Source organism: Theobroma cacao, chromosome 1 (genome assembly GCF_053813885.1).
Source record: "Theobroma cacao isolate CCN51 chromosome 1, ASM5381388v1, whole genome shotgun sequence".
Taxonomy (NCBI): Eukaryota; Viridiplantae; Streptophyta; class Magnoliopsida; order Malvales; family Malvaceae; genus Theobroma; species Theobroma cacao.
Genome location: NC_142639.1, coordinates 13,806,550 through 13,833,401, shown reverse-complemented (window position 1 = coordinate 13,833,401; position 26,852 = coordinate 13,806,550). Strand labels below are relative to the sequence as shown.

General features: G+C 33.4%; 4 protein-coding genes across 5 annotated transcripts; 3 read left to right on the top strand and 1 right to left on the bottom strand.

The window, feature by feature from the left end:
* Positions 1–1,000: 1,000 nt before the first annotated feature.
* LACS8 (AMP-dependent synthetase and ligase family protein) lies at positions 1,001–7,731 on the top strand. 2 transcript variants are annotated; one of them, XM_018122611.2, is made up of 14 exons: positions 1,036–1,160; positions 1,379–1,444; positions 1,548–1,595; positions 2,493–3,103; positions 3,206–3,286; positions 3,484–3,756; positions 4,161–4,292; positions 4,366–4,539; positions 4,658–4,887; positions 5,864–5,981; positions 6,250–6,381; positions 6,481–6,615; positions 6,695–6,901; positions 7,329–7,731. In XM_018122611.2, exons 4-14 carry the CDS (start codon positions 2,552–2,554, stop codon positions 7,491–7,493), a joined length of 2,199 nt encoding a protein of 732 aa, XP_017978100.2. In that variant the 5' UTR covers positions 1,036–1,160; positions 1,379–1,444; positions 1,548–1,595; positions 2,493–2,551; the 3' UTR covers positions 7,494–7,731. The 2 variants fall into 2 exon arrangements, with proteins under 2 accessions (XP_007049394.3, XP_017978100.2); XM_007049332.3 differs by lacking the exons at positions 1,379–1,444; positions 1,548–1,595 and having other exon boundaries at positions 1,001–1,160.
* Positions 7,732–8,231: 500 nt separating this feature from the next.
* On the bottom strand, positions 8,232–12,388 carry LOC18612504 (uncharacterized). Its single transcript, XM_018122634.2, has 6 exons — positions 11,858–12,388; positions 11,017–11,162; positions 9,984–10,152; positions 9,113–9,211; positions 8,928–9,010; positions 8,232–8,812 (listed from the first exon to the last, which is right to left on the bottom strand). The coding sequence occupies exons 1-6, from the start codon at positions 12,224–12,226 to the stop codon at positions 8,680–8,682; spliced, it is 999 nt and encodes a 332-aa protein (XP_017978123.2). The 5' UTR covers positions 12,227–12,388; the 3' UTR covers positions 8,232–8,679.
* Positions 12,389–12,516: 128 nt separating this feature from the next.
* LOC18612503 (ribulose-1,5 bisphosphate carboxylase/oxygenase large subunit N-methyltransferase, chloroplastic-like) lies at positions 12,517–19,704 on the top strand. Its single transcript, XM_007049329.3, has 12 exons — positions 12,517–13,007; positions 13,210–13,373; positions 13,491–13,574; positions 13,707–13,764; positions 16,399–16,452; positions 17,002–17,073; positions 17,162–17,242; positions 17,952–18,124; positions 18,392–18,494; positions 18,566–18,697; positions 18,846–18,968; positions 19,422–19,704. Exons 1-12 carry the CDS (start codon positions 12,618–12,620, stop codon positions 19,506–19,508), a joined length of 1,521 nt encoding a protein of 506 aa, XP_007049391.2. The 5' UTR covers positions 12,517–12,617; the 3' UTR covers positions 19,509–19,704.
* A 1,254-nt stretch (positions 19,705–20,958) lies between these two features.
* Positions 20,959–25,037, top strand: LOC18612499 (indole-3-glycerol phosphate synthase, chloroplastic-like). Its single transcript, XM_018122628.2, has 10 exons — positions 20,959–21,318; positions 21,410–21,652; positions 21,750–21,926; positions 22,600–22,674; positions 22,784–22,828; positions 22,917–23,081; positions 23,364–23,442; positions 24,010–24,092; positions 24,213–24,281; positions 24,707–25,037. The coding sequence occupies exons 1-10, from the start codon at positions 21,196–21,198 to the stop codon at positions 24,788–24,790; spliced, it is 1,143 nt and encodes a 380-aa protein (XP_017978117.2). The 5' UTR covers positions 20,959–21,195; the 3' UTR covers positions 24,791–25,037.
* Positions 25,038–26,852: the final 1,815 nt, after the last annotated feature.

The following is a 26,852-nucleotide window of genomic DNA, read 5'->3' as shown; positions in this document are numbered from 1 at the left end:
AGGCATCATAGGACGTCACACGTTACGCCACGAGTTAAACCGACTGGGCACTTGGTTGGCCTTTATACGTGGCGGAAATACATTACTTCCTCCAAGGAGTTATCACGATTACTACTTTTAGCATGTTTGGTTGGAGAATGTCTAAGCCATTCTCTTTTTATTCTCAAAAAATTTTAATTCTTTTATTTGATTAAAAAATAGTTCAAGTAATAATCATTTTATAAGAATAATTATTTTTTAAAATCTTTTAAAATTAAGAAATAGTTAATATCATCCTCCCTATAGTATTAGTTATTCTATAATTAAAGAATAAACTCAAAAAATAATAAAAATAAAAATACTCCTTATAAATTTAAAAAATTACAACTTCATTTGTATAAAATATCATTTTTTTACTCTCTTTTCCTTCTCTCTTATGATTTTAACTTTTAATAAAATATTAATATTAAATTATAAATAAAATATTAATATTTAAATTATCAACTATTAATAAAATAAATTATAATTTATTCCTATTTAAAACAAAAAAAATTAAAAATAAATAAATATAATATCATTTAAATTATATAAACAATATTAATAATTAAATCATCAATTATTAATATTTTAAATAAATTACTAGTTATTAATATTTAAAACATAAAATAAAATAAAATAAAAAATTAATCATAACAATATTTAAATTAAATAAAATATTAATATTTAAATTATCTATTATTAATATTTTAAATAAATAATTAATTATTAATATTTAAAAATTTTAATAAAAATAAATAATCATATAAATAATAAAAACTATTTTTATCTTTTTATTTTTTATTTTAAAATTATTGTTACTAACTAAACATTATAATAAATCAAAATAATTATTTCCTTTTTATTTTTTTTATCATTTCAAATAAAATAATAATTATCTTATTCTATTTTTACTTCACTATCTATTTCGTCAACATTAAGTACCGAAATTATCCCCCGACGAAATCCGGGTAGTTTTCCTCAATTTTAATGCATTTTGGGGTTACCAGTTGTGTTTCGCCAACTTTTTTGCTTTATTCTTTATATACAGTATTTATACTCTTCGTTCCTTCCTTTCTTCCTTCAAAAGCGAAAAGGCATCGCAACTGCCGATATGCTTCTCGCAACTTTTCTAAAGCACTAAGGTAAATCTCTAGTCAATATTCTTTTGTTCATCACGATTCTCTTTTAGTGTCATTTCTAGATTGTTTTGCTACAATTTGTTTGTTTTGGGGTTGATTTAGTTTGCAGATAGACATAGCAAGGTGACAACTTTTTCTTTTTGTAGTTTTGATGATCTCCAAATCTGGGTTTTGATTTGCTTGTTTGTGTTTCAATTATATTTTTTTGCTGAATTAAAAAGCTTAGGTGAGTTGATCAAGGCTATAACTCAATTCTCAACCACAAACTTCAGTTTGAATAGAGACAAGTTGGTTTGCTTCTTAATTTCTTGGTCTTTGTCTTTATCTGACTCTTCTCCTTGTAGTAATGGTGTTTTATTTTTTTCCCATTTTTTATTAATGAAATTTCAGTTGTTGATCTGAGCATGTTCTTTCAAGGATCAAAGACAACTGATTTATGTAAGAGTCAATTATTAGCATGATCGTATCTTCATGATGTGTTCTTTGGCTTCTGGGTTTTGCTAACCAGTTTTTGTTCTTATTGTCTCATCATTCATGATAAAAAGTCAATTCCGGACTGAAAATATACTGCAAGTGGGAAAATAAGCCATTTCTTAGTGCAAACAATTAAAAAAAGTTCAATTCTTCCTCGTATTACGCCTTGTTGTGCTCTGTAATATCTCTTTCCTCTGAGCTTACCTTATATGTCTGTTTGTGTGTTCATGGCTTCATGCATGTTGTTTTGATCATATATCCATGCATATATTTTGTTTTTTTAACCATGGTCAAACTATAAGCCATGAAGAATTAAAAGAAAGAAAAAAATGGCTCTAAAATTTCCTGTTGAGTGTAGATGAGCTTTATGTGTTCTTACTAGTTAAGTTATTCTGGCTATTGAAGTATAAGCTGATTTTTTTCTCTTTTCAAATCTGTAGTCATGAATATCAAGACCTTTTATTTTGGGCAGTAGTTCTTTATCTAAAACCTAATTCGTTACAAGTTGAGTGGGTGATCAAGTTGCTAACTTTTTCCATGTATTTTAGCTCATCATGCATGTTGTTTTGATCATACATTTATCCTTGCATATTTTTGTTTTTTTTTAACCATGGTCAAACTATAAGCCATGAAGAATTAAAAGAAAGAAAAAACTGGGTCTAAAATTCCTGTCGAGTGTAGATGAGCGTATGTGTTCTTACTAGTTAAGTTATTCTAGCTATTGAAGTATAAGTTCTCTTTTCAAATCTGTTGTCACGAACATCAAGACCTTTTATTTTGGGCAGTAGTTCTGTATTCAAAACTTATTTCATTACAAGTTGAGTGGTTGATCAAGTTGCTAACTTTTTCCGTGTATTTTAGCTCATCATCAGGTCTGCCCTGTAAAGGAATGTTATAGGATTTCGATATAAACATTCAGAATGGAGGATTCTGAAGGAAAAGCCTTCAATACACCAATGCCGGAAAGTTTAGATGCCAATGATTATTTGTTATCATTTGGGAAAAGCTATGGAACTTATGGGATTGTGGTTGCTGTTATTGTTGCCACGATAATACCTGTATTGCTTTCCACCATTTTCATGGGAAAGAAAAAGGGGAAAAAGAGAGGAGTTTCAGTAGAAGTGGGTGGTGAAGCAGGTTATGCTGTGCGGAATGCTCGAATGACTGAGTTGATTCAGGTTCCTTGGGCAGGGGCCACAACAATGGCAGCTCTTTTTGAGCAATGTTGTAAAAAGTATTCACGAGATCGATTTATTGGAACAAGAAAACTAATTAAGAAGGACTTTGTTACTGCTAGTGATGGCAGGAAATTTGAGAAGCTACACCTAGGGGATTATGAATGGCAAACTTATAGACAGGTTTATCATCGTGTTTGCAACTTTGCATCTGGGCTTGTTAATTTTGGTCATAACGTTGATACTCGTGCTGCCATTTTTTCTGAAACTCGAGCAGAGTGGCAAATTGCCTTTCAGGTATTGCCATCGTACTTCAATTTAACATTTCTTTTTGGTTAATTTTCATTCTTTTTCCAATTAAATTTATGATGCACAGGCATCTTTCTTTTGGACTTCCAGGGATGTTTTAGGCAGAATATAACAGTTGTCACTATTTATGCTTCACTTGGCGAGGATGCCCTGATTCACTCTCTCAATGAGGTGAGAAATTTATTGCTTATGATTTTCTGCTAAATTAGTAAGGAACAAATGGTTTATTGAATGTATTCCTGTGATTCTGTGGTTAAATAATATTGATTGTCTTCCTCACTTGTTTTCCGATGCTTGTTGATAATATTGGTTGTCTTCCTGTTTTCTAATGCTTGTCATCCTAATTCAAAGCTTTAAAATTGTGACAGACCCAGGTATCGACCTTGATCTGTGAGTCCAAGCAGTTAAAAAAGCTGGCTGCAATAAGCTCAAGCCTGAAAACAATTGTGAATGTCATTTACTTTGAAGATGATGAGGCTGCAAATGTTTCTGGCTTATCTGGAAGTATGAGTGACTGGAAGGTTTCTTCTTTTCATGACGTTGAGAAACTTGGAAAAAGAGCTCCCATTCCTCCTAGTCTACCCTCCAAGGATGGAGTGGCAGTTATAATGTATACGAGCGGCAGTACAGGTCTGCCAAAGGTTTGTTCCTTATCTTTCATGTTCAGTATTTTGTTTATAAGCACAAGCTTAGGGCCCATTGAGAACAATACTAGCCAATGGCCTCAGTGGAATGGCAGGGACCATGGATTTATCTTCCTTTACTGGTTGCACATTCTGAAGGAGAATGTAGATTGCTGTATTTCTTTGCATGATCGACTTGAATAAGAAGGGAAATATTTGAATGCAAATTCTACTTTTGAACTCAAAATTTCAAAACTTAATTTATGTGTCTGCATGCTGTTAATTGAACTGATGACTAAGCAATTGTACTTTCCCCCTTTCTCTGCAACTGAGCAACTACTTGTGCCCTGATTGCTATTTCCTCAATTCCAGAGTTCTGTTTGTTGCTATAGTCTAACATGATGTACTCTTTCATGGGTTAGGGAGTCATGATAACTCATGGCAACATTGTTGCCACTGCTGCAGCAGTTACAACTGTGATCCCAAGACTGGGAAGGAATGATGTATACTTGGCATATTTGCCTTTAGCTCATGTCTTTGAACTGGCAGCTGAGGTAAGTTTATATCCATTTTTTTTATTGCCTATCACTGTCGTTGAGATTATTCTAACATTTTTGTGTTCCCCAGTCTGTGATGCTGTGTGCAGGTTGTGCAATTGGCTATGGTTCACCTTTGACACTAACAGATACTTCTAATAAAGTCATGAAAGGGACAAAGGGAGATGCTTCTGTATTAAAACCCACTCTCATGGCAGCCGTTCCAGCTATATTAGATCGTGTTCGAGAAGGAGTTCTGAAAAAGGTGTGAACTGGTTTGACACACTTGTATACATGGAGCATTTATCTGCACCATGTTCAGTTTTAGAAAATGGGGTAACTAAGAAGCTGCCTTTTTTACTAATTAGTTCTATTTAATGTAGGTTGATGAGAAGGGAGGATTAGCAAAGAAACTTTTTGACATTGCTTATAATCGCCGACTGGCAGCCATAGAAGGAAGCTGGTTTGGTGCTTGGGGACTGGAGAGATGGTTGTGGGATGTTATTGTTTTTGAAAGGGTACGTGCTGTACTTGGAGGGCACATCCGATTTATGCTCTGTGGTGGGGCCCCTTTATCTGGGAATTCCCAACACTTCATCAACATTTGCATGGGGTAACGATTCTTTCTTCCTGAGATACCAATATAGTTCAATGAAAATTTGTTTCCTTCCTTTGTATCATATTGATGGCAAATAGTTGGCTTATAAAATATAAGGGTATTAGTTTCGACTTTCCAGTCAGAAAACATTCACGTAACAGTTGATTCTTAGAGTGGCTAGTATGACATTGTTGCTTAGATATATCCATACGATCACCGCATATCATTTTACACCTGTTGCTAGCTGATTACTGACCATATTAGAGTTTTTCTATTTAGTTAAAGTTTTGGAGAAATTTTTTGCAGTGAATGATCAGATGGTTGGGGAAGTTTACCTACAGATCAATACTCAAGTTCTTATCTCGTGATGAGTTGGTGAAAATAGAGTAGACAATTGTGAATTATACTGTTTTAAAGTTCTGATTTTCAAGGAAATATGCTTTTATGATGTTATTTACTTTTATTTTTCCTTTTTATTTTCTGACCATTATATGCAATTTACCTTTTCAAACCAGACAAATATCTTTTCTTCTCTATATATGTGTTTTGCCTTTAGGAATGAAGCTTTGGATTAGCAATTAAAAGAAGAAAACATCGGTTTCTTTCACATTTGTTTACCTGGTGAAAAGATATATGTTTAATGGTATAAGTGGATTGCCATATTTGTGGCTTCAGACATGTTATACATTGAGCATTTTTGTATTGCAAAAGTTACTGGAAACATGTTGTAATATATATTTTATTAGTATGAAAGATACTTTCAAGTTTTACTCTGACTATGAGTTGGTATTGAAGTTAAAGTACTTGAAATCGGTATTTCTAAGAAAGACTCGAATCAATAGGGCAAGACGAAGATTGAAGCACTCTAGGAAGTTCAACCTCAGTTCTAACCTAGATCAATCTTTTCTGCATATCTTGCAAATTGGTTAAATAATCTCGTGATTAGTTTTCTCAGTTAAATTCATTTTCCATGTCCAATTTTCTTCATTAGGGCTCCCATTGGTCAAGGATATGGCTTGACAGAAACATGTGCTGGGGCTGCTTTTTCTGAGTGGGATGACACAAATGTAGGCCGAGTTGGGCCACCTCTTCCATGTTGTTACATCAAGGTATGCCACATAAAATAATCAAGTTAGTTTTGAAACAGCTGTGTTTGCTTTCTGAAGAAAAGTTATAAAATATTTTATTGCTGCCAGCACATTTCAGCTTGTGGCTTATACCCTTGGGCGCTTGGGAGAAATTTTAGTGAACAATAATGACAGATTATTTCAGTATTTTCAAATCGACTGAAGGAGACCTGATATTGTTAGGAACTCATGCTGGTAATTATTTAAGGTGAATCATCTGAAATCTTGAAGAATTGGATTAATTTTGCAGCTTGTCTCTTGGGAAGAAGGTGGGTATACAACATCTGACAAACCGATGCCTCGAGGAGAGGTTGTTGTTGGGGGATTTAGTGTAACCACTGGCTATTTCAACAATCCTGGAAAAACTAATGAGGTGTACAAGGTAATGAATGCTTGCATTCAATTTCTAATGTGAAAGCAGTTTTGCAACGAGGTCTCATAGTCTGAGCACCAACTAATATGAACTTTTGTTTGCCTGCAGGTTGATGAGAGGGGCATGCGCTGGTTTTACACTGGAGACATTGGACAATTTCATCCTGATGGATGCCTTGAGATTATTGATAGGAAAAAGGATATTGTCAAACTTCAACATGGAGAGTATATATCTCTTGGGAAGGTATTTATAAAAAACTTTGTCCAATACTTATTTCTTAAGGCTGGGTGGGATGCTCATTCCATTGAAATGCTCATTGCAGGTTGAGGCAGCACTGATCTTAAGTAACTTTGTTGACAATATGATGGTATACGCAGATCCGTTTCACAATTATTGTGTAGCTTTAATTGTTCCATCACGCCCGGTTCTTGAGAAGTGGGCTCTAGAAGCTGGCATAAAGTACAAAGATTTTCCGGAGCTGTGTGGTAAACCTGAAACTGTTGGCGAGGTGCAACGGTCGCTTTCAAAGGTTTGTTTATTTTTATTTAAATACTGTAACTTTCTCAGAACAACTTAGATAAGTTTCAAATGCAGAAAACACATTTAGAAGTTATCATCATTATACATAAACATCCCAATCTACGATGGATGATCTCTCGTCAACTTTGTGACATTGCTGCACATGTGCAATCAATCGTCCTTGTGTCATCCATGGTATAAGTTGTTGGCATTAATTTTTTGCTTATTTGATGCTCTGTTCTCCAACTTATAAGCCTATTTGAGTTAGCATGCATCTTCTGAGGAGGATTTCTTTGTTTTTCCTCTCTAAAGCATGTAAAAGGTTAATAAATATTTCACATATGGTCGAGTATATCCCGCTGGCATTGCTATTATTGGACTTGTGGGAAAAGGGAAATAAGTTGGAATGGTAACCCAAGAGAATTTTGCAATTGCAGGTGGGAAAGGATGCAAAACTGGACAAGTTTGAAATACCTGCAAAGATTAAATTGCTGTCAGATCCATGGACACCTGAGTCTGGATTAGTTACTGCTGCTCTCAAAATAAAGAGGGAACAGTTGAAGGCCAAGTTCAAAGACGAACTTCAAAAGTTGTACGAGTAAAACATAATGATAAATTATATTTCACCATGATATGCTCTTTTTTTTGTGAAATCTGTAGCCTGCTACTCTTTAAGCTTCTGTATTTTCCTACAAAAGAAGATTTCTATTGAGTTGGTATAAATTATTGTAGTCGATATCTATGTAGACCTGGGTGTCAAAAGAAAATCTACCTAGTCGGCAGAGAGTTTAATACATTAATACTAAATCCTTGTCCACCCACCGAGGGTTTTCATGGCCATGATTGTGGTTGTAATGCTTATATTTTTCGTTTTGATTGGTTGATGTCAATGCGATATGTTTTTGTTATGCTTTAGTAAAAAAGAAGCATCAATAACAGGAACTTTACTAAAACTCTTTTATTGATGCAGATTGTCTCAGAGGTAAGCTGTCTTTGGCAAGAATGTGTGTGTTATATTTGTTTCTCTCGAATTACTTAAAAATGAATACCCTGGTTCCATGACAAGCTGCAAATGGATGGATGGTCTTAAAAACACTAGAATTTGCAAAAAATAAAAAGCAAAAAAAAAAAAAAAAAGAAAGAAAGAAAGATAAAACATAAAGTTAAGTAGGGTGTAGGGAAAAACAATCATGTCTAAATCTTTATCGTCCAAAAGAAAACCAAGATGAAGTTCAGACTGAAGTTAAAGAATTTGACTGATTGATGCATACTTAGAGCAGGCAATTGATCACGTAATGGTTTATCTATTCATCTGTTTCTTCATTATAAGACAATGGGACTGAGCAAACATCAAGACATCTTATGAGTTTAGATATTAGCGCTTTTAATTTTTTTTCCGTATATACCTTCGGATTGCACCCATCTTCATACGACCATCTTCATAATGAATTCATCAGAATTCAGTTGTTAGGTTGCTTCATAGCAAATCAAACAAGTTCTTATAGCTTGCCTGAAGGAAAGAAGAAATAAAAAAACCAAAATTCCTCCTCAAAAGTCAAAACATCAGTACACCATACATGAGCTAAATCTCACTGCTGGAAGTAAAAGAATGGGTGGGAAGCTTTATGTGGTGATGATTTTCTGATGCATCTGCAAGGGGAATAAACTCTCTTCCATGATTACATCTCTCAGCAAGAAGCTAGTATTCATGATCTGATTCAATCTTCACTGTGAGCTTTCCCCTTCCTGTGGTCAGTGTATATTCAATGGAAGAAAAACGCTGAAATTCTACTTCTGCTCAGATGAAGTGGGGCTGACTGTAACAGGCAATTCTGATAGTGATGGCCGTAAGACAAGATATAAAGCAGGTCCTAAGAATGGCACCAATGATAAGGGAAGAAGCCAAAAACCTTTGTCATACCTGCAAATACGAAAAGAATTACCATAACAAATATGTCGCGCCTCATAAACTCTTCTTATAGAGGTTTTGAAGGTTACATTCAAGCAAGAGCTTAGTAGTCTCACTATTGTCTTACCATTTACGGGCAGTCATATCATTATAAACCCAAAAAGGAGCAAAGGCAGATAGTACACCAAAATCAAGGCTTGTGATGTGAATCTGCAAATAGAGATTTGACTCCCAACATAAATATACTTTAAGCTCCATGAGATTATAACAACAAACTAACAATGATGAGTATTCAGAGATTGACAATCTTACAAATTTGCTTTCCCTGAAGTACTGGCAAAACTCTCTCCAAACATCAGCATTTGCTAAACCAGCATAAATGATTAAACCTATTCCTGCACCAAGTGAAATCTGATGTATAATGAAGTTAATTTTCAAATTTTGCATTAAACAAAATTATCAGGAACACACAAAATTTTCTACTATCAATGAAAGGAAAAGGTGTTCAAGGATGACAAAGAGCTTGCTTTATTCCACTAGAATGAATTTGGATAGTGGATTAGTATTCTGTTTTATGAAAAAAAAAAAGTAAAGGTGGAGAGACCAAAAAGAAACCAAAAGCTTGGGGCCTGTGGGTTCCTTAGGGTTCTCTGCTTTTAACCCTCAAATGATATTGACTCTTCCCAAAAGCAGTCATCAATTGATAACTGACTAATCAGCTTGATGGTGATGGTACAATTAGCAGAAAACAGACTACTAGGTTAAACCTTTCACCAGTTGGATTTTTACTGAATCCGATACAGACTGAATAATGTCGAGCTATGCTTCCATCCAAGGAACTAATAAGATGCTAAGGCATATCAATTACAAAGATATATTTGAAATAGTACCAAAAATCCTCTATATGGCTGATGCAGTACATAAAGTTTAAGTTTGGAAATAAATACTGATTAGAGAATAAAAGGTTTCATACATGCCTACAAGATATTAGGATTCACTGGAATATTTTAAAGAAACGAGCCACTTGGTTATACATTATAGTTTCAGTTTGAAATCAATATTGATGTGGTCATGTCAGTCTTATAAATAACATTATCCTCTTGTCAGTGTTCAGCAGTTTAAAGAAGTTTGAACAAAGGGAAATAAGAAAAGGTTGTGCAGAAGGAGAAATAGAAATACTTACCCCAGCAGTTAATTTTGATTCTAGAAAATTCAAAGGCCATTTTTTGAGCTCATTTTCTTCAACAGGTGGTGGTGGTGGGCTCCATAGAACAAAATAGGGTAAAAGAGCATATGCACCACCAAAGCATGAAAGTACTAGAAATGGCCAGGCGGGAATGCTGTTTCTTGAGCTGCAGATATAATAATAACTTAAATTAGAATGATTGAATTAATTAACTCTAACTAAAGAGTTGAGTTTGACAAATCATAAGATTGCTCCATTGTGACCTAAAGGTCATGGATTCAAGTCTCAGTAAGCCTCTTTGGGGAAAAAAGGGGCAAGGCCATGTACATCTGACATTTGCAGACCCCACAATGTGGGAGCCTTGTGCATTAGGCTGCTCTACTTTAAGAGGAACTTTTAGAAGGTTCCTGTGGCAACTGAACATTTCCCCTCATTACAAGCACCATAATATGAATGTCATAGATGCTATGGGGTCATGCAGTCATCCATTACAGATAGACTTCTAGTCTTATCAGATTTCTATTAATCACAATCAAAATATTTAAAACTTCAACGATTCCTAGAAGCATTGGCTTACTTATAGTTTCTTGAGTCAAAGCTACAAGAACCCAGTAAGTTGGTCTTATTGAAATTCTAGTACTAATCATTAGAGGGTTTCTACAGCAGCTTGCAATTTCCCTTTGTCCTGAGTCCTGATCATTGCTGCAGAGAAGACATACCCAACAAAACTAAATCGAAATCTTCCTACCAATTTCCTCATGGCTGTTGCAAGAAGGTAAATTTTTTTTTCTTTTTATTTTTGAAATTGGGGAAGGGGATTCAAACCTTGCTCTTAAAGCAGGGAAATCATGTACCAACCAATAAGCCAAATGCTTAGGTGCTTGCAAGAAGGTAAAATTGATTATCATCCATTTCAATAATCTTTGCCTTTCATATGAAGAGAGAGAGAGGGGGTGGGGAAGGAGTACATAACGAGGATCAGAGGTTCAGAAAATAGTATAAAGAACTTAGTAAGAGAAGTGGAAGATACCTTCTGCCTGTTGGAAGCAGTAGCATGCTATACAACAAAGGCCACAATCCCATAATATACCATAGGGAGACAAGAACCTCATTCATCCTAAAGCCATCATCTCCCTTCAAATTCAGGAGCTTTTTAAAAAAATACATGTCTCTTGACTGCAAAGAGTTCATAGTCCATGTAAGCATTAAATTGAGATGATAAATTGATTACTTTAAGAATTTCTAATTCTGTAAACTCATTGCATTCAGCATAATTGGGAGAATATGAACGATATCACATCATCATATCCTTATGATGCATACCTTCTCCTTTAAATATATAGTTTACCCTCATGAAATACATGTAATAATAAGTTATAATAAGCACTAACAACCTCCAATCTGAAAAGCAATGTGTACTTTTAAAGAAACTTGGCATTGAAGACTGTAGTTATAATAAGTTGTCATTTATTTTCGTGTGCATGTGTGTGTTAACGCAAAGAAGAGTACAAAATCATTTTGAACAAACTCCAGCATAGAGAAATAGAGATTGGCCTAATCGGATATTATATACCGGTAGTGCCTGTAAACTCTCTTGTCGATATTACAGAATAAACCAAACTTTAGCTCTAATATTTCAGTTAAGAAAACATTTACGAAAAAATAATCACAGCAGGAAAGAGAAAAGCAGTACATAAATAGAATACTAAAGCATCCAAGAAAACGTAAGCTATCATGGGCAATAAAAGCTACAATAGCAAATTCCATCTTAATTTCAAATCAAACTAACCAACAAAAAAAAAAAAAACCAACAAGGCATTTACAGAAAAAGAAAATTAAAAAAACCAAAGCAAAGTTGGATTAGAAAATACCGGGGTCTGGTCAGGTGTGAGATTGAAAACATAGTACATAAGAGCACCATACAACACAAAAAGCAAAATCGAGGTTGTCCAATCCCTTCCTTCTTTACCATTATCAACTGAAGACCCTTTATCCTGACTTGTTTCTTCCTCTGAATTCTGGGTGTTTAAGGTACTTCGACATATTTGAAGAACACCCTTTCTATGAAATGGAAAAGTTAAGGCCTGACGACTGTGGGGTTTAACGAATACTGAGGTTCTTTTGAGAAGTAGAAGACTTTGTTGGCTAAGGTTTCTAGCTTGGATTGAAGTTTTGAGCTTTGTTGAGTCTTGAGGCAAGTGGGAGAAGTTGCAACAGATGAGATTGGTGCTTGCCAACATTTTGAAAAGACAAGAATTTTTTTTTTCTGTTTTTGAGGATTTTACATAAAACTGAAGGAGGATTCGTTCTTTCTTACGAGCCTTAAAAAAGTGAGCTTAGATATTTCCAAATCCGAAGGTATAAAGCATGAGCAAGAAGGAAATTGCTGCCTGCTTGCAGTCAGGTGCGGCTTGAAAAAAGACAAGTGGATCAAAAACGTTGCGCTTTACACTATAGTGTTTAGCTAGAAGGAACGAAACGTTGTCGTTGCCAAAGAGTTACAACCGCGCAAAAATTTGTAGCTGTCAAAGCGACTAAAGCACAATCAGAGCCTCTCGCTTGGGATTCTCTTCCTATCTTCACCTTCCATTTTGTCAGATAGGGTTGCCCCCTTCTGAGTTCCCACCACCCATGGCCGAAGCTTCTAGGATCTTCCACGCTACCCTCCTCCCAACGTTCTCTCCACAACTCCACCACAAGCTACGTCACTCTCACAGTCACACCTTCCCTTCGCTTAGTTTCAAGAAAGAACGCTCAGTAGTTCAATGCTCAGTTTCCACAAGCGAAACCAGGACGACGTCGTCGAATACGACACAGGAAGTCCCTTGGGGCTGCGATATTGATTCCTTGGAGAACGCTGAGGATCTTCAAAAATGGTTGTCAGATTCAGGCTTGCCTCCACAGAAGATGGCTATAGACAAAGTGGACATAGGGGAGAGAGGATTGGTTGCTTTGAAGAATATCAGGAAGGGGGAGAAGCTTCTCTTTGTGCCTCCCTCGCTTTTCATCACTGCAGATTCAGTAAGTTATTAGCAATTCCTTTTTCTGTGATCAGTTTTCAATGTTATTATATCTGGGTTTGGTAGTTTTGAGTTAAATATGCAATCAGATACATGCTTTGAAATATGCCCAGTATTAAAGACGTTAATTGGTTTGAACATTATAATTCTGTCTTTAATTTTAGTTAATAAGGGCTGCGCTGCTGTGATTTTTGTATGCACAGGAGTGGAGTTCCCCAGAGGCTGGTCAAGTATTAAAACAGTACTCTGTTCCAGATTGGCCACTTATAGCAACCTATCTTATTAGTGAAGCAAGTTCCAGTAAATCTTCAAGATGGAGCAATTACATATCCGCCCTACCCCGACAGCCTTATTCACTCTTGTACTGGTGAGTTGTTTTTTCTTCTGTACTTGTTCACATGGTAGAGCTCTCAAGAGTTTTACCTTGCTACAGAAAGGGTCTACTCTCAGTTTTTCCCTCTACAGTCTCTCTGTATCGTTTCAGGACACGTGCAGAACTAGACAGGTATCTAGAAGCTTCGCAGATTAGGCAGCGGGCGATTGAAAGAGTTACTAATGTCATTGGAACGTATGGCTCCCTACCGGTTGCTCTTGTTTCATATTTGGTTATTGGTTTATATGCTCATATTACTGCTGACTTATTCCTTAGTATACAATGTTCTAATTTGCTTCTGATCATTTTCTTTCATGTTTCATGCAGATACAATGATTTAAGACTCAGGATATTTTCCAAGTATCCTGATTTATTCCCTGAAGAGGTACTTGTTCTATAGTGCACACCTACATTTCTGCTACTTGAAGCATTCATATGATGCTACCATTCTATGAAGTTTCTGCTGTTCAATTTTTTATCCATATAAGTATACGTATCACAAAGATAATATAGAGATGAGTAAAGTGTCGATCCCATAGAAAATTGAATTAATCTTTATTATTAACTACTAAAATTAATACATCTTAATTTCATCTAAATAATTAAAATTAAAAAAAATTAAAAATAATAAACTAATAATTAAAACTAATATATCAAAAAAATTATTTCTAGTGATTATCAAACCTAAGAATATGATATCTTTTAATACTTCATTTGGATATTGTCTCTCTCTTAACTTAGTTTACTGGGTTAAGTTGCTAACCTAGAGTCTTAAAATATTTACAAGTATCGATCGATTTTCTCATAAAAATATCTCTTTCAACTAATTTACTTGGTTGCGTTTGGTATGAGATAAGTGAGCACATTCCCTGCAATGTGTCCAATTAAATTATATTACAGTGTTTATTTTGCAACAGACCACTGTAATGTAAGATTGCAATATAATTACATTACATTGCACTTTACAATGTTATTAAAGATATTTTTATCTCTCAATTTTATTACTTTGTTAAAAACATTTTGTAATGTTATAATTAAAATAAAAAAATATTAAAATTAAATATATAATATATAATATAAAAATTAAAAATTAAAATAAAATAAAATATAAGAAATTAAAATTTACATAATATAGTTAAAAGAAATTAAAATAAATATATAATGCAAAAATTATCTTAAAGAAATAAAAATAAAATATATAATATTATAATATAAAATAAAAATAAAATATATGACATTAAAAATATATTTAAAAGATGGCATTATATAAAAATTAACAATAAAAAATACATGTATATTAAACTTTTATTTTAATAAATAGGGATAATTTCGAAAGTTAATGTTACATTCCCAGCAAAGTACTTGTAAATCAAACATTGCAATGTTATCTTTTATGCATTTTAATCATTATTTTGTTTGTATACTAAACTCTGTAATATTATTTTTCTTGAAATCACATTATTTGCAATCATATTACTTGTAATCACATTGTATTATAAATGACCAAACGTCACCTATATATCTATGCAAATTATATTGAAGAAAGATTCATTAAGTTTGTGCTTTAATTTTAGCTACGTATGGCTTATAAGTGTACGTCTACTTTATATGCAAATCAAACCATCTAATCAACTAAGTGTATTCGATAATATGCTATTCTATTTAAGGTCTATTTTAATCTTTTTCGTCAAAGCTCAACATAGGTTTTCGATTCAATCTGATTGGTGATCAGTCAATCAGAAGTATTAAGAACAAAATAAAATAAACAATTTAAATCTATCAAACATAAAAGAGAGATAAATAATTCAAACTACATATTGAGGTCAATTATAATCTTAAACTAATAATTTAATTCCTTATCCAATCACATATCATCATTGAATAAAGTTTAAACATTCAAATCAAACTAAGAAAAAATAAGAAAGTAACAAAAAGATAGAAAAACTCAAGAATTGTATTCTTGATCTCCAAATCTCCTTGTATCTTTCAAATTCTGATTAATTTCAATAACTTTGTGCCTTGACACTCAGCTGTCAATCTGGTGTTTCTCTTTTCTCTTTTTTTAAAAGTCCTTCGAAAAGTTGTTTTTATAGGGTTTTAAAATTAGGCCAAATTGGGTGAAAAGAGAAGTCAATTCCAATCAAGATTTCCTCATCAGACTACGTGAGTCGTAATCTTACCCAATTAATTAACAGAAATCGTAATTGTTCTAGGACTGTTGCAGTGTGTTAATTTCGATAAGATTTTTGACTACATTTCAAGCCCAACTGGGCAAAGTAGTAACCATGAAAGTTGTAGCTTTTTCTCTTATCTTTTCAATGGTTCAAAAATCGCTTCATTTGAAGCTTTGTAGAGAGAGTTATGGCTGAAATACCGAAACATATGCAGTGAAAGTTTACATCTTGAAATTGCTCTTCTTTTTTCACTAAAATTCTTCTTTCATCAAACAAAAGCACAAATAAATCAATAACAATCTATCTTAATCTCATTAACACCAATTTAAGCATAAAATTAATTAAGATTAGATTGACTCACCGAAATTAATTAATTTAAAATAATTAAATAAAATTTATTAATTTTTATGTATTACTACAAAAACTAGTTTAAATTGCTATTAAAATTAAGCTCAAATAATTCTATATCATAAAGTTATCAATTTCTCTAATAAGGCACATGGAACATCTTTACATATAGCTTCTTGGCAAATGATAGCTTTTCTTTTAAGTTCAATTAGCAAGGAAATATCACTTTTTTGTTATCCAAACTTTTCTCCTCGAGCTAAATTACTAATGGAAATATATGTTTTCAGTAATGGAAATTAATTTGTATGTTGTACTGCCAACCTTTCTTGCAAATATCCTCATTCCTTAGATTTTGATTTTAGATTCAACAGGGGGGGTGTTGGCATTCTACCCCAATGCATTTCATCTGAATTTCCAAGATTGTGCTTACATCATGTGGCTGTTAGATCATGGAAAATGCCTTCTTTTCTTTATTTTCTATTATAAATGATTTGCAGGTATTCAATATGGAGACATTCAGATGGTCCTTTGGCATTCTTTTCTCACGATTGGTAAGTAAGCTTAAACTTAGAAATGTTATAATGGATGCTAACCTCAACTGTCTTAAACAATTCAAATCATAGTTGGGTTTTTGGACAAGTTCTTTTCCATTTTTTGAAAAATTAAATAATTTGTTGTGCAGTACTAATTGATCCCACAATTCTGTCTAGAAATTAAGTCAGTTATCAGAGTGAGCAAGTTCTTAATTTTATGTTTTTGTGTTTTTCTTAAAATTCTCAAATTTTAAATCCTGGACCAGGTCACCTGGAAAATGTTTACGTATGCCAGTAGCAATGCTAAACGGCTTTGAATTTTTTTTTAGAATAAATTATTTGAAATTATATATCTCTGCCTTAAAATTTAACGAAAGAGGTAAATGATGCTGTACTTCTCAAGTCTGCTTTGATACCACTAACTCTGTGACTTTATTACATGCAATTTTGCATTGTAAATGTTCTGTAATTGGGGCTTAATTTAGAGGTTTAACACAAAGTGCAGGAGAGGATAGTTGATTTCTAAGAATGGAAAAGTTAAAACTGTCATTTTGCTGTTAAAAACAGGTGAGGCTGCCTTCAATGGATGAAAAGGTTGCCTTGGTTCCTTGGGCAGATATGCTCAACCATAGCTGTGAGGTACAAAGAAGTCTCTCTTTTTTAAAGGATGCATACAAGATATATAATTAATCTAATTAGTACCTTCACTTGTCTTTTTCTGGTTAAGGTGGAAACATTTTTGGATTATGACAAATCATCACAGGGGGTTGTCTTTGCAACAGATCGGGCTTATCAGCCAGGTGAGCAGGTAAATGAGATTTTGACATATATATTATTTGATCATAGGGATCATAGAAGATTAGAGCAATAATAAAGTTGTTGCTGAAAGATTTTTTGTTTACTTTTCTTATATGACTATGTATGTGAAGGGAGAGCAATGTACATCATACATAGAACTTAAATTATTATTTGGTCGTCATTAATGATTTTCTTTAAAAGATTACTACTTCTTCCAAGAAATGTTCATCATACATATAACTTATATCAATCTTTGTTGTCATTAATATTGTTATTTAAAAGATTACTACTTCTTCCAAAAAAGCCAGTTGCTAAAATATTTCAGATTTATTTGGTTGTCATTAATAATTTTCTTTAAACGATTACTACTTCTTCCAAGAATGTACGTCATATATATATATAACTTATATTATAATTTGCACTTGTGCAGGAGTGCCTGCACACACGCACACTATATATGTATCCTTACATACATTCCTGTATGTTAAGATACTTATAAATTTTGTTCTCACAGTTGAACACCATATTTGCTTGGTACATTTTGAAGCTAGGATTGACCCTTTAAAGTAAAATATTATAAATCAGTTTCTTAATGATCATAAATGTGCTAATCTGTTGTAAGCATGAACAACCTTAAAGTTTGGAGTTTGGACCACTATTATCATGTCAGTTGGCAAAGTTTGAAATGTCTTATAGATGGCTTCCATCATTTTATGCAGGTTTTCATATCATATGGCAAAAAATCTAATGGAGAGCTGTTGTTATCTTATGGATTTGTTCCAAAGGAGGGCACAAATCGTAGTGATTCAGTAGAGCTACCTCTATCGCTTAAAAAATATGACAAATGTTATAAGGAGAAGTTGGAAGCTTTAAGGAAGCATGGATTGTCTGCGTAAGCTGGATAAATGTTTTTTTACTCATTTTTTAATTTAATCTTGTTTTAGTAGTCCTAGATTTTTGGGGTTGATTCATTAGGGAGTTAAATTTATTCCATTTCTTAGCTAAATGATTAAATATCTGTGGTAATGATTGTATCTTTTTATCTTCTGAAGAAGCTTAGTTCTCGGACATTGTTTATCATTTGTGCTTCCTCTGTTATCTATATTTAGTTTTTTTACATTTTAATTTCTCATTTCAAATCTGTGAACCTTTCTGGCAGTTCTCAGTGTTATCCTATACAAATCACTGGTTGGCCACTGGAGTTAATGGCATATGCTAACCTGGCAGTCAGCCCTCCAAGCATGAGCCCACAGTTTGAAGAGGTATGAGAACTCTATCCTCTAAATCATGGAATAAATTTTGATTATTGAACTCCTAATGGTTGCTTCTCCAGATGGCTGCCGCAGCATCAAATAAATCTACAACCAAGAAGGACTTAAGATACCCTGAAATTGAAGAAAAAGCACTACAATTTATTCTTGACAGTTGCGAGTCAAGCATATCAAAATACTCCAAATTCTTGCAGGTGAGAGAAATATCATTTTTTCAGAACTTGGAAAACTTTACTTAGATTGAAATTACCATAAAAATGAAAAAGGGTTAATTTGATATAGATAGGGCTCGTCTTAAATACCTCATATTCAGTGTGCAATTCTTGGTAATTTCTTTTATAGGCAAGTGGCTCCATGGATTTGGATGTGACATCTCCAAAGCAACTAAACCGAGGAGTGTTTCTGAAACAGCTAGCAGTAGATTTATGTACAAGTGAGCAGAGAATACTATTTCGTGCTCAACATGTAAGACTAAACCTCCTTTGATTTTTCAAATTTCTTTTAAGTTATTTAGCACATCTCTGTTGATACTTGTTTCATAACATATCACTTACAATCTGTTGTTTGAGCTCCCTCGATTGGATGCTGAGTTTTGAGTTAGTAATCTGCTTAGGCACAGTGTTTTTCCGTTGTTATTGAGTGAAGTACTCATTTTTTGGTTGCTTTAGAATTGAAGTACTTCATATTCTGTCTATCAAATCCCACCACTTATGTTCACTGAATTAAGGTCTTGAGTATGCCAAGGATTCATCAGTGCAAAATGTTAGATGTTGCATGTTCTAGGTACTGGGCATATTGTTTCATGAAAATAAGGAATTTATACCATGAAGTTAGGAGCATATACTGCTGCTAAATAATTTATATCTTGCTTCCTGACCTGATGCATCTGCTTCATTCTGCTTATGTAAACGGTTCCAGATACTGAGGAGGAGATTGAGGGATATGAGGAGTGGTGAACTGAGAGCTTTAAGGATCTTCGATGGATTGCAAAACATTTTTAAATAAAGGTTTCCTTCATGCGGCCTGTTCTTGGTTTTGGGGATGAACAGAGTTAGTTTATGTCTGGTGGAGTTCTGCTGTAAACTCAAACCTAGGGAGTTAAAGTGAGGCAAGGCAACTTACAGAAATTCTGTCCCGTTCAATGTAACAATGTAATGTTCTGACATGAATCCCTATAAAGAAGCAACTCTTTTTTAAGTTACTTACATTATCTGCAAACGTTGCTTGTAATGTTGCTTGCATATACAGGCATTGATTGATCTAAATGTGTGATTTATGAACTCCACCATGCGTGCCCAATGGTGCATGAAAGCTTGGTCCTCAACCCAACAGGTTTGATCACCTTTGTTTTTGGCTTGTATTATATCATAGGAGTGGTAATGTTGGAGATGTGTCGACAAATGATTGAAATTTAGGAAACAAGAAAAAAAAATCTCTCATTGTATAGCTTGAGATCATTATTAAGAACAAATTAAAACAAGTTTACACGAAATATATATTCGGATATTTGACTTGTTAATTAATGTATGATTCTTATCTAAAACAATAGGTTTCGAATTTAATTTTTTAATTAAAAAAAGTTAACAATATTTATTTTTAAAGGAGAATCGATGATTATCTTTGCAAAATCCATTGGCATTGCTGATTCAAACTTGGCAGAGGTTAGAGCAGTGAAGGAAGCAATGATGATATTCGCGGTTTCAAGCTCGAATGATGATCACAAACTTGCTATTGAAAGTGATTCGGGTTAAATGGATTCAGTCACCGGTTGAAGCGCCTTGGAGGATGCGTAAAAGGTTGATACAGATTGAGAGGATGAAAGAGAAGCTAGGAGATTGGGAGATTCATCACATCAAACGTGAGGCAAACCAGAGGACTGACAGTCTTGCAAAAGAGGGAGTTCAACTCCAATCAGACATGCTGCGGGTTTTTAATTAAGTTGTGCTGTTTAATGTCTGGATCTTCCTCTGTTTCCTTGTGGGATGCAGGACAATACGACGCTGTTAGATTTGTTATGAGAAATGGGATGTTCTGCATAGGGAGAAATGATTTGGTTTATGGATGTACGTTTTTCAGTTGGGGTCAGCTTTGTAAATGGGTAGGAATCACAGTTTCTTTTGGTCTCTTTCTCGTATCTGTTCAGGACGAAATCAAAGGACGAGATATGGAGAAGGTATACTGATCTGGATGTGAGTATACCAACCAGTACGTCGGTGCTATGTAGATAAGGATGACATTTGTCTTTGAGTAGAGGGGGAAAAAACTTCTTCCCTCCTCGTTTAATGAAATTCCTCTTTAATTTTCAAAAAAAAGAAAAAAGGAAATAAAAAAATATTTACCAAAAACAAAAGTAATAAATGATACGTACAAGGTAAAGAATAACACTAATAAATCAAAATAGGAAATAAATAAAATTTTACCAAAAAAAAAAGGAAATAAATCTTGGGGAAATCATCGTTATCCTCTGACCAATTACTCAGCCACGACAACCACACATCTCCATGTACCATTTCGAAATCCCTACTTCCCAGGAGTCCGCTTCACTAAAGATGCCCTTTCATTGCGCCGCTTGCATCTGTTCACTGCCTCGCCTTGTCCTCTTTTCATATCCTTCTCAGCATATATGAGGTCATTGAAACACAGCCAAACCTAATCAATTGCACAACCCCCTTGTTGCTTTTCAATTGCAAAAATGTTGGTATTGGTTTTCCTGATAGCGATTGCTGGAATTTCGTTTCAATCAGTTCCTTCCTTCAATCACCGTCCTAATTTCTTCATCCGCCGCTTCAATTTTCCGGGCATCCGAGCCCAACAGGTTGGTTCATAATAGTAGTAGTAGTAAGAATCTAAATATGGCCATTATATTTTGTATTTTAGTTGATCTTTTTTATTTGGTTTTTATGTAGTCGGAGGTCAAACCCCCGAAAAGGGGAGAGGAGGCAGATGCGTTGAAACTGAAGGAATGGGTAATTGGAATGTTACAAAACGAAGTCGCTGCGAGTCAAGGCATAAGAATAAGGCGAAGACAACCTACGGGTCCGCCGTCGCATTACGTGGGCCCCTTCGAGATCGGTTTAGAAAACGAGGATAAAACTCCTCGCAATACTCTCGAAGAAATCATTTGGCAAAAAGACGTGGAAGTTTCCCAAGTAATTTTACAAATTTTATTATAATTTCATTTATTCGCTTTTGCTCTTTTTCTTGTTTTGTGGGTCGAAAGCTGCTAATGATTCTGGGGTTTGGCAGATGAAAGAGAAGAAGCCTCTGGCTTCATTGGAGAAGTTTATCGAGAATGCAGCTCCCACTAGAGACTTCGTCGGAGCTCTTAAGGCGGCGCATTCACGGACTGGGTTGCCTGGTTTGATTGCTGAAGTTAAGAAGGCTTCGCCTACCAGAGGAATTCTCAGAGAGGATTTTGATCCAGTAAGGGATGCTTGTTTTTTAATTTTAATTGTGGCTCCTTTTTACTCCCTCTGCCCTATAATATTGTGTCTGATTATGAATTGGCACAAAGTTTAACAAATTTTAAGTTAAGTAGTTCAGGGTAATAAGGAAAAGTAATAATGATTTTTTTGTTTTTATGATTTTTAAATGAGAGATTAATTTTGGGAACTAAAGGTATGCAAGACAGTGTTTATTGGATGGAGGGAGCAATTATTTTGTACTAATGATAAAAAGGAAATTATCCTAGTATAAGCTTTAAAAAGTTAGCTTCATTTGGGTTATTTCTTTTATTAATTGTCTGCTCTTTTGCTCTGGAAGGAGCAAGTAAAAAGTGTATTTTGATACCAAAGCGGCTTATATTTTTGAAGAATGAAAAATTGAAAATGCTCTTTTTTGAATAACAAAATGCCTACGTTTCATTTTAGTTATTTGCTTAATTTTCAACTAAATATGATTTTGCATTTTACATTTCAGTCTTGAATGTGAAAGAGTGTAGATACTCTAAAAAAATGAGGATTTATTCTATTCTTAAGCTTCTATCTGGGCAAAACCTTCAGGAAAGAGTGAACTTAGTCCCGTATCATATTTAGTTATCATTATATTCTTTTATTGTTGAGTGACTTGTAACACATATAGATGTTTTCCATGATAGGTTGAGATTGCTAGGGCATATCAGAAGGGTGGAGCCGCATGCCTTAGTGTTTTGACTGATGAAAAGTTTTTTAAGGTAAACACAGTAATTTTTTCATTTTTGTTTTTGAAGATTCTGTGTTTAATTGCTTAATTGGTATATTATTCCTCTGACTTGCTTTTTTTTTTTCCCCTCTTCAATTTAGGGAAGCTTTGAAAATTTGGAGGCAATAAGGAGTGCTGGAGTAAAGGTCTGTTTTACTAGTTGTTTGTTAATCTCTAATCTTGTCTTGTTTTATTCTTATATACGGATTAATTTTGCTCTCATAATGAATGCAGTGCCCTCTACTTTGCAAAGAATTTGTGATAGATGCATGGCAGATATATTATGCTCGAATTAAGGGAGCAGATGCAATACTTTTAATTGCTGCTGTTTTGCCTGATCATGAAATCAGATACATGGTTGAAATCTGCAAGATGCTTGGTTTGGCAGCGCTTGTAGAGGTTAGACCAGAGCTTTCATTGTTATTATTATTGATCTCATACTTTTTAATTGGTTGAGGTGCTTTTTGGATTTATGAAACTTATTTTACTTCCATGATTATTGAGGCAGTTTTTTTTTTTTTTTTGGATCAATTGGCAAATCACATTTGAGACTGTTAAGAGTTATATCATCGAATCCTTGGTTTAATAAAAAGCTTCTAACATTCAGAATTATTAAATTTTCATGTGTATTTCTTTCCAATATTCATATGCTTTATTGTTGCTTGCATTGGTTTCTTTTAGGTGCACGATGAGAGGGAAATGGATCGCGTTCTTGGTATCGAAGGGATTGAACTTATTGGCATCAATAATCGTAACCTCAGTAAGGTTTTTTAAGTTTTAGCAGTTGCTCATTGAGTTGCCTCATGAACCGTCCGATCCTCTTAGTTTAAATTTGTTTCTTTGATGTTGTTGTCTACTTCTATGACTTGTCTGAGAATGTGGACAGTGTTTTAACTGATTCTCCCCTACTCCCAAGAACCTTGTTCTGGATCAGGAGTATTCAATTAAGGTGTTCACTATACTGTGAAAACTGGCTTACTAGCACTTGGCTCTGGGGAAATGAGTTCATAATCTAAAATTTAAATTATTTCACCACTCTCTCAAAAAAAGTTTTTTTTTCCTTAGAATATATATTGGATAATATCTCCAATAGTCAGTCAAAATGTGTGATGTAGTGAAGAGAGGGTTCCAAGTTGCTTGATTCTTGCAGTCACTAACCACCCCAAAGGCCAAAATAAATTCTAATACAGTTTATTATCATATTGTTTTCCAAACGAAGAGCACTGACCAGAACATACTGCGAACTTGACACCTTGCCCTACCATATAGTCTGTAATCACAGTGTATTAGGCATCAATAACCTTGCCCTACCTATGCTTGTCTTCAGAGACATTTGAGCTAGATATCAGTAACACAAAGAAGCTTCTTGAAGGAGAGCGTGGCGAAATGGTCCATCAGAAAGATATAATAGTAAGCGAGACTTCTCCATATACATTTCTGTGCATTAGAAGATAAAGTTAGTGCATTTCTGTCCAATTTATACATACCATAAATTGTTTAAATAATTTATTGTTAACTTTCATACATCAGGTCGTAGGGGAATCTGGGCTGTTTACTCCAGATCATGTTGCTTATGTACAAGAAGCTGGTGTTAAAGCTGTAAGTTACATAAGTTGTGAGCATATTGCATTCTTTGTTTGATGCTAGGAATGTTTTTCTTTCTATGAGCTTAGAATAACAAGACGATATCTTTTTCTGTTGCATGTTAGACCAGTGATGAATTATTGAAATATAAGATTAGTTTTGGTATTGGGATGGAAGTAATTTGGGAGTTGCTATCCGAGTATAGGAGAAAGTATAACCAAGTGGTGACAGTAGTCATTAACGTCTGAGAAGTAAACCTTCTGTTAGATATTTGATCGTGCAGGCACTGATTTGATTTGTGAATTGAATGTGAAAAAGCAAAGCTTGTGACTGTGTTTTGCAAATTAGGTGAAATTTGGAGTTTGAGTTGGTATCAACATCTATGTGAATGCATCTCCTACGCGTATTGGATACTTATAGATAACATTGTTGTGTTACAGGTTTTGGTTGGGGAGTCAATAGTGACGCAAAGAGACCTTGGAAAGGGAATAACTAGGCTTTTTGGTAAAGACATTTCTTTGTGAGTTCGTAAAAGAAAGTTGGATAAGAGTAGAGTAGACTCTGGGACGCGCCTTCATGGTCCGGGTGTTGTCGTATCATTCCCCTATTATTGTTTTTTTTCTTTTTTAATCAGAATGACTGTACTTGGAATGAATGGTCCTTTTGTGACGGAAATGTTTAAACCTCTACAAATTAATAATATGAGGATCAGTAGTTAATTGAGATATTATTTAATTAATAATTTATTAAAACATTTAATCTTTATATGTATATTTTCATTTTCTTTTTTTTTTTATTTCGTTCTCTACCTCATTTGCTTCTATACTTTCTTTAAATTTCCTCCATTGTCGTCATTTTTCATCACTTCTTTCAATAACGATGGCCAATCCAGCATTTCATTACTAGATTTAGTCATGAGAAGCATCAACTCCACAATTAGATCTGGTCGTAAGAAGCATTGGATCTCAGCAAGGGTTGATTTCGAAGTAGATCTAGTGGTAGAGTGAGATGGATATTCCGTCGTATTGATTCCATTTTAATGGTTAGTTCAAAAAATTATATTAATATTTTAGTTAAAAATAAATTATTGGTAGTTTAAATAAATTATAAATTATTATATTTTAATATTTTAAAATTAAAATTAGGGAAAAAGTAAAACAAAATTAAAATAAAGTTTTATTATAAATTATTAATATTTTAAATAAATTATAAATATTTTAATATTTTAAAAAATGAAAATAAAATAATAATATTAAAATTTTAATACATTTGAATAATATTTGTAATAAATTATAAAAAATTAAATATTTTAAATTACAAATTATAATAAATGGAAGTTGTTGTTATGAAATATAATTTGAAAGAAGTATTAAGAAAGTAAGAAGATTTTTTATTTTCTTTTTTGTTCAAGTACCATAAATGGAGGGCAAATAAATTTAAACAAATAAGAGAATGATACATGTGGAGAGCATGAACTTAGTACGTAGAATGCATATGCATGGAATGCAGTTAAAAAATAAGAATGTATTTACATAATTAGATACATAGATTTAAAGGGAAAATACAATTTGATGATCCAAAATAAAGTCAAAATGCTGCATATACATTTACTTTTTACAATTAAGAATATTTATGTGGAAAAAAGTTGCACTCCTTTCAAAGGCTTTTCCTTGCAACCCACCCCCCCTCCCACCCCAAAACCCAAGCGAAACAACTTAAAATTCTAAAAAAATAAGAGAAAATTGTGAAAAATGATCTTCGTGATAAGATCACTTCAGAAATGACTCTTAGTATAATTTTAACTATTTTTAGATAATTTTTGATAAAATTTCACAAGAATACCCTTTAAACTATTTAAGTCAAATTAAGTGGTTCTGATTTTTTTCTCCTCTCTTGCCATTTAGATAAAAATTTTAAAATTAAATCTCGATTTACCTATCTTTTCGTCCAGCTCTCTAACACCATCGGAGTTAGACTTAACAATTCATGTTAACGTGTCGTAAATGTGTCAGACACGAAATACGTTAAGGCTAAACACGAACACGACACGTTTAATATTCGTATATTAAATTTAAAACACGTAAATGTATACGTTTAATACACGTGTAACACGATACGATTAACACGTTTATTAAACGTGTCAATATACAACACGACATGATTAATAACACGTTTAACACGATTAAATAAAAATATTTACAATTAAATATTATTTTATTATTTAAATTTAAAATCTATAATTATAAAAATAATTATAATAAAACAAAAATAATAATAACATCAAATAATCACCAAAAGTTAAAAATTAGGATTAAGTATGTATAATTACATTATACCCTTTATAAAATTAAAAAAACTTATTTAAATAATTTTTTGAAATTATTTTTATAAGGTTAAAATAGTTTTTAACTATTAATTTTTAATAGGTTAATAAATGTGTTACGTATACATGTTTAAACACGATAACACGATTAAGTAAATGTGTTTGTCGTGTTAGACACTATTAGACACGAAACACGTTAAGACTAAACCCAAAACCTGTTTAACTTGTGTCTTCTTGTGTCGTGTTAACATGTCGTGTTCAAA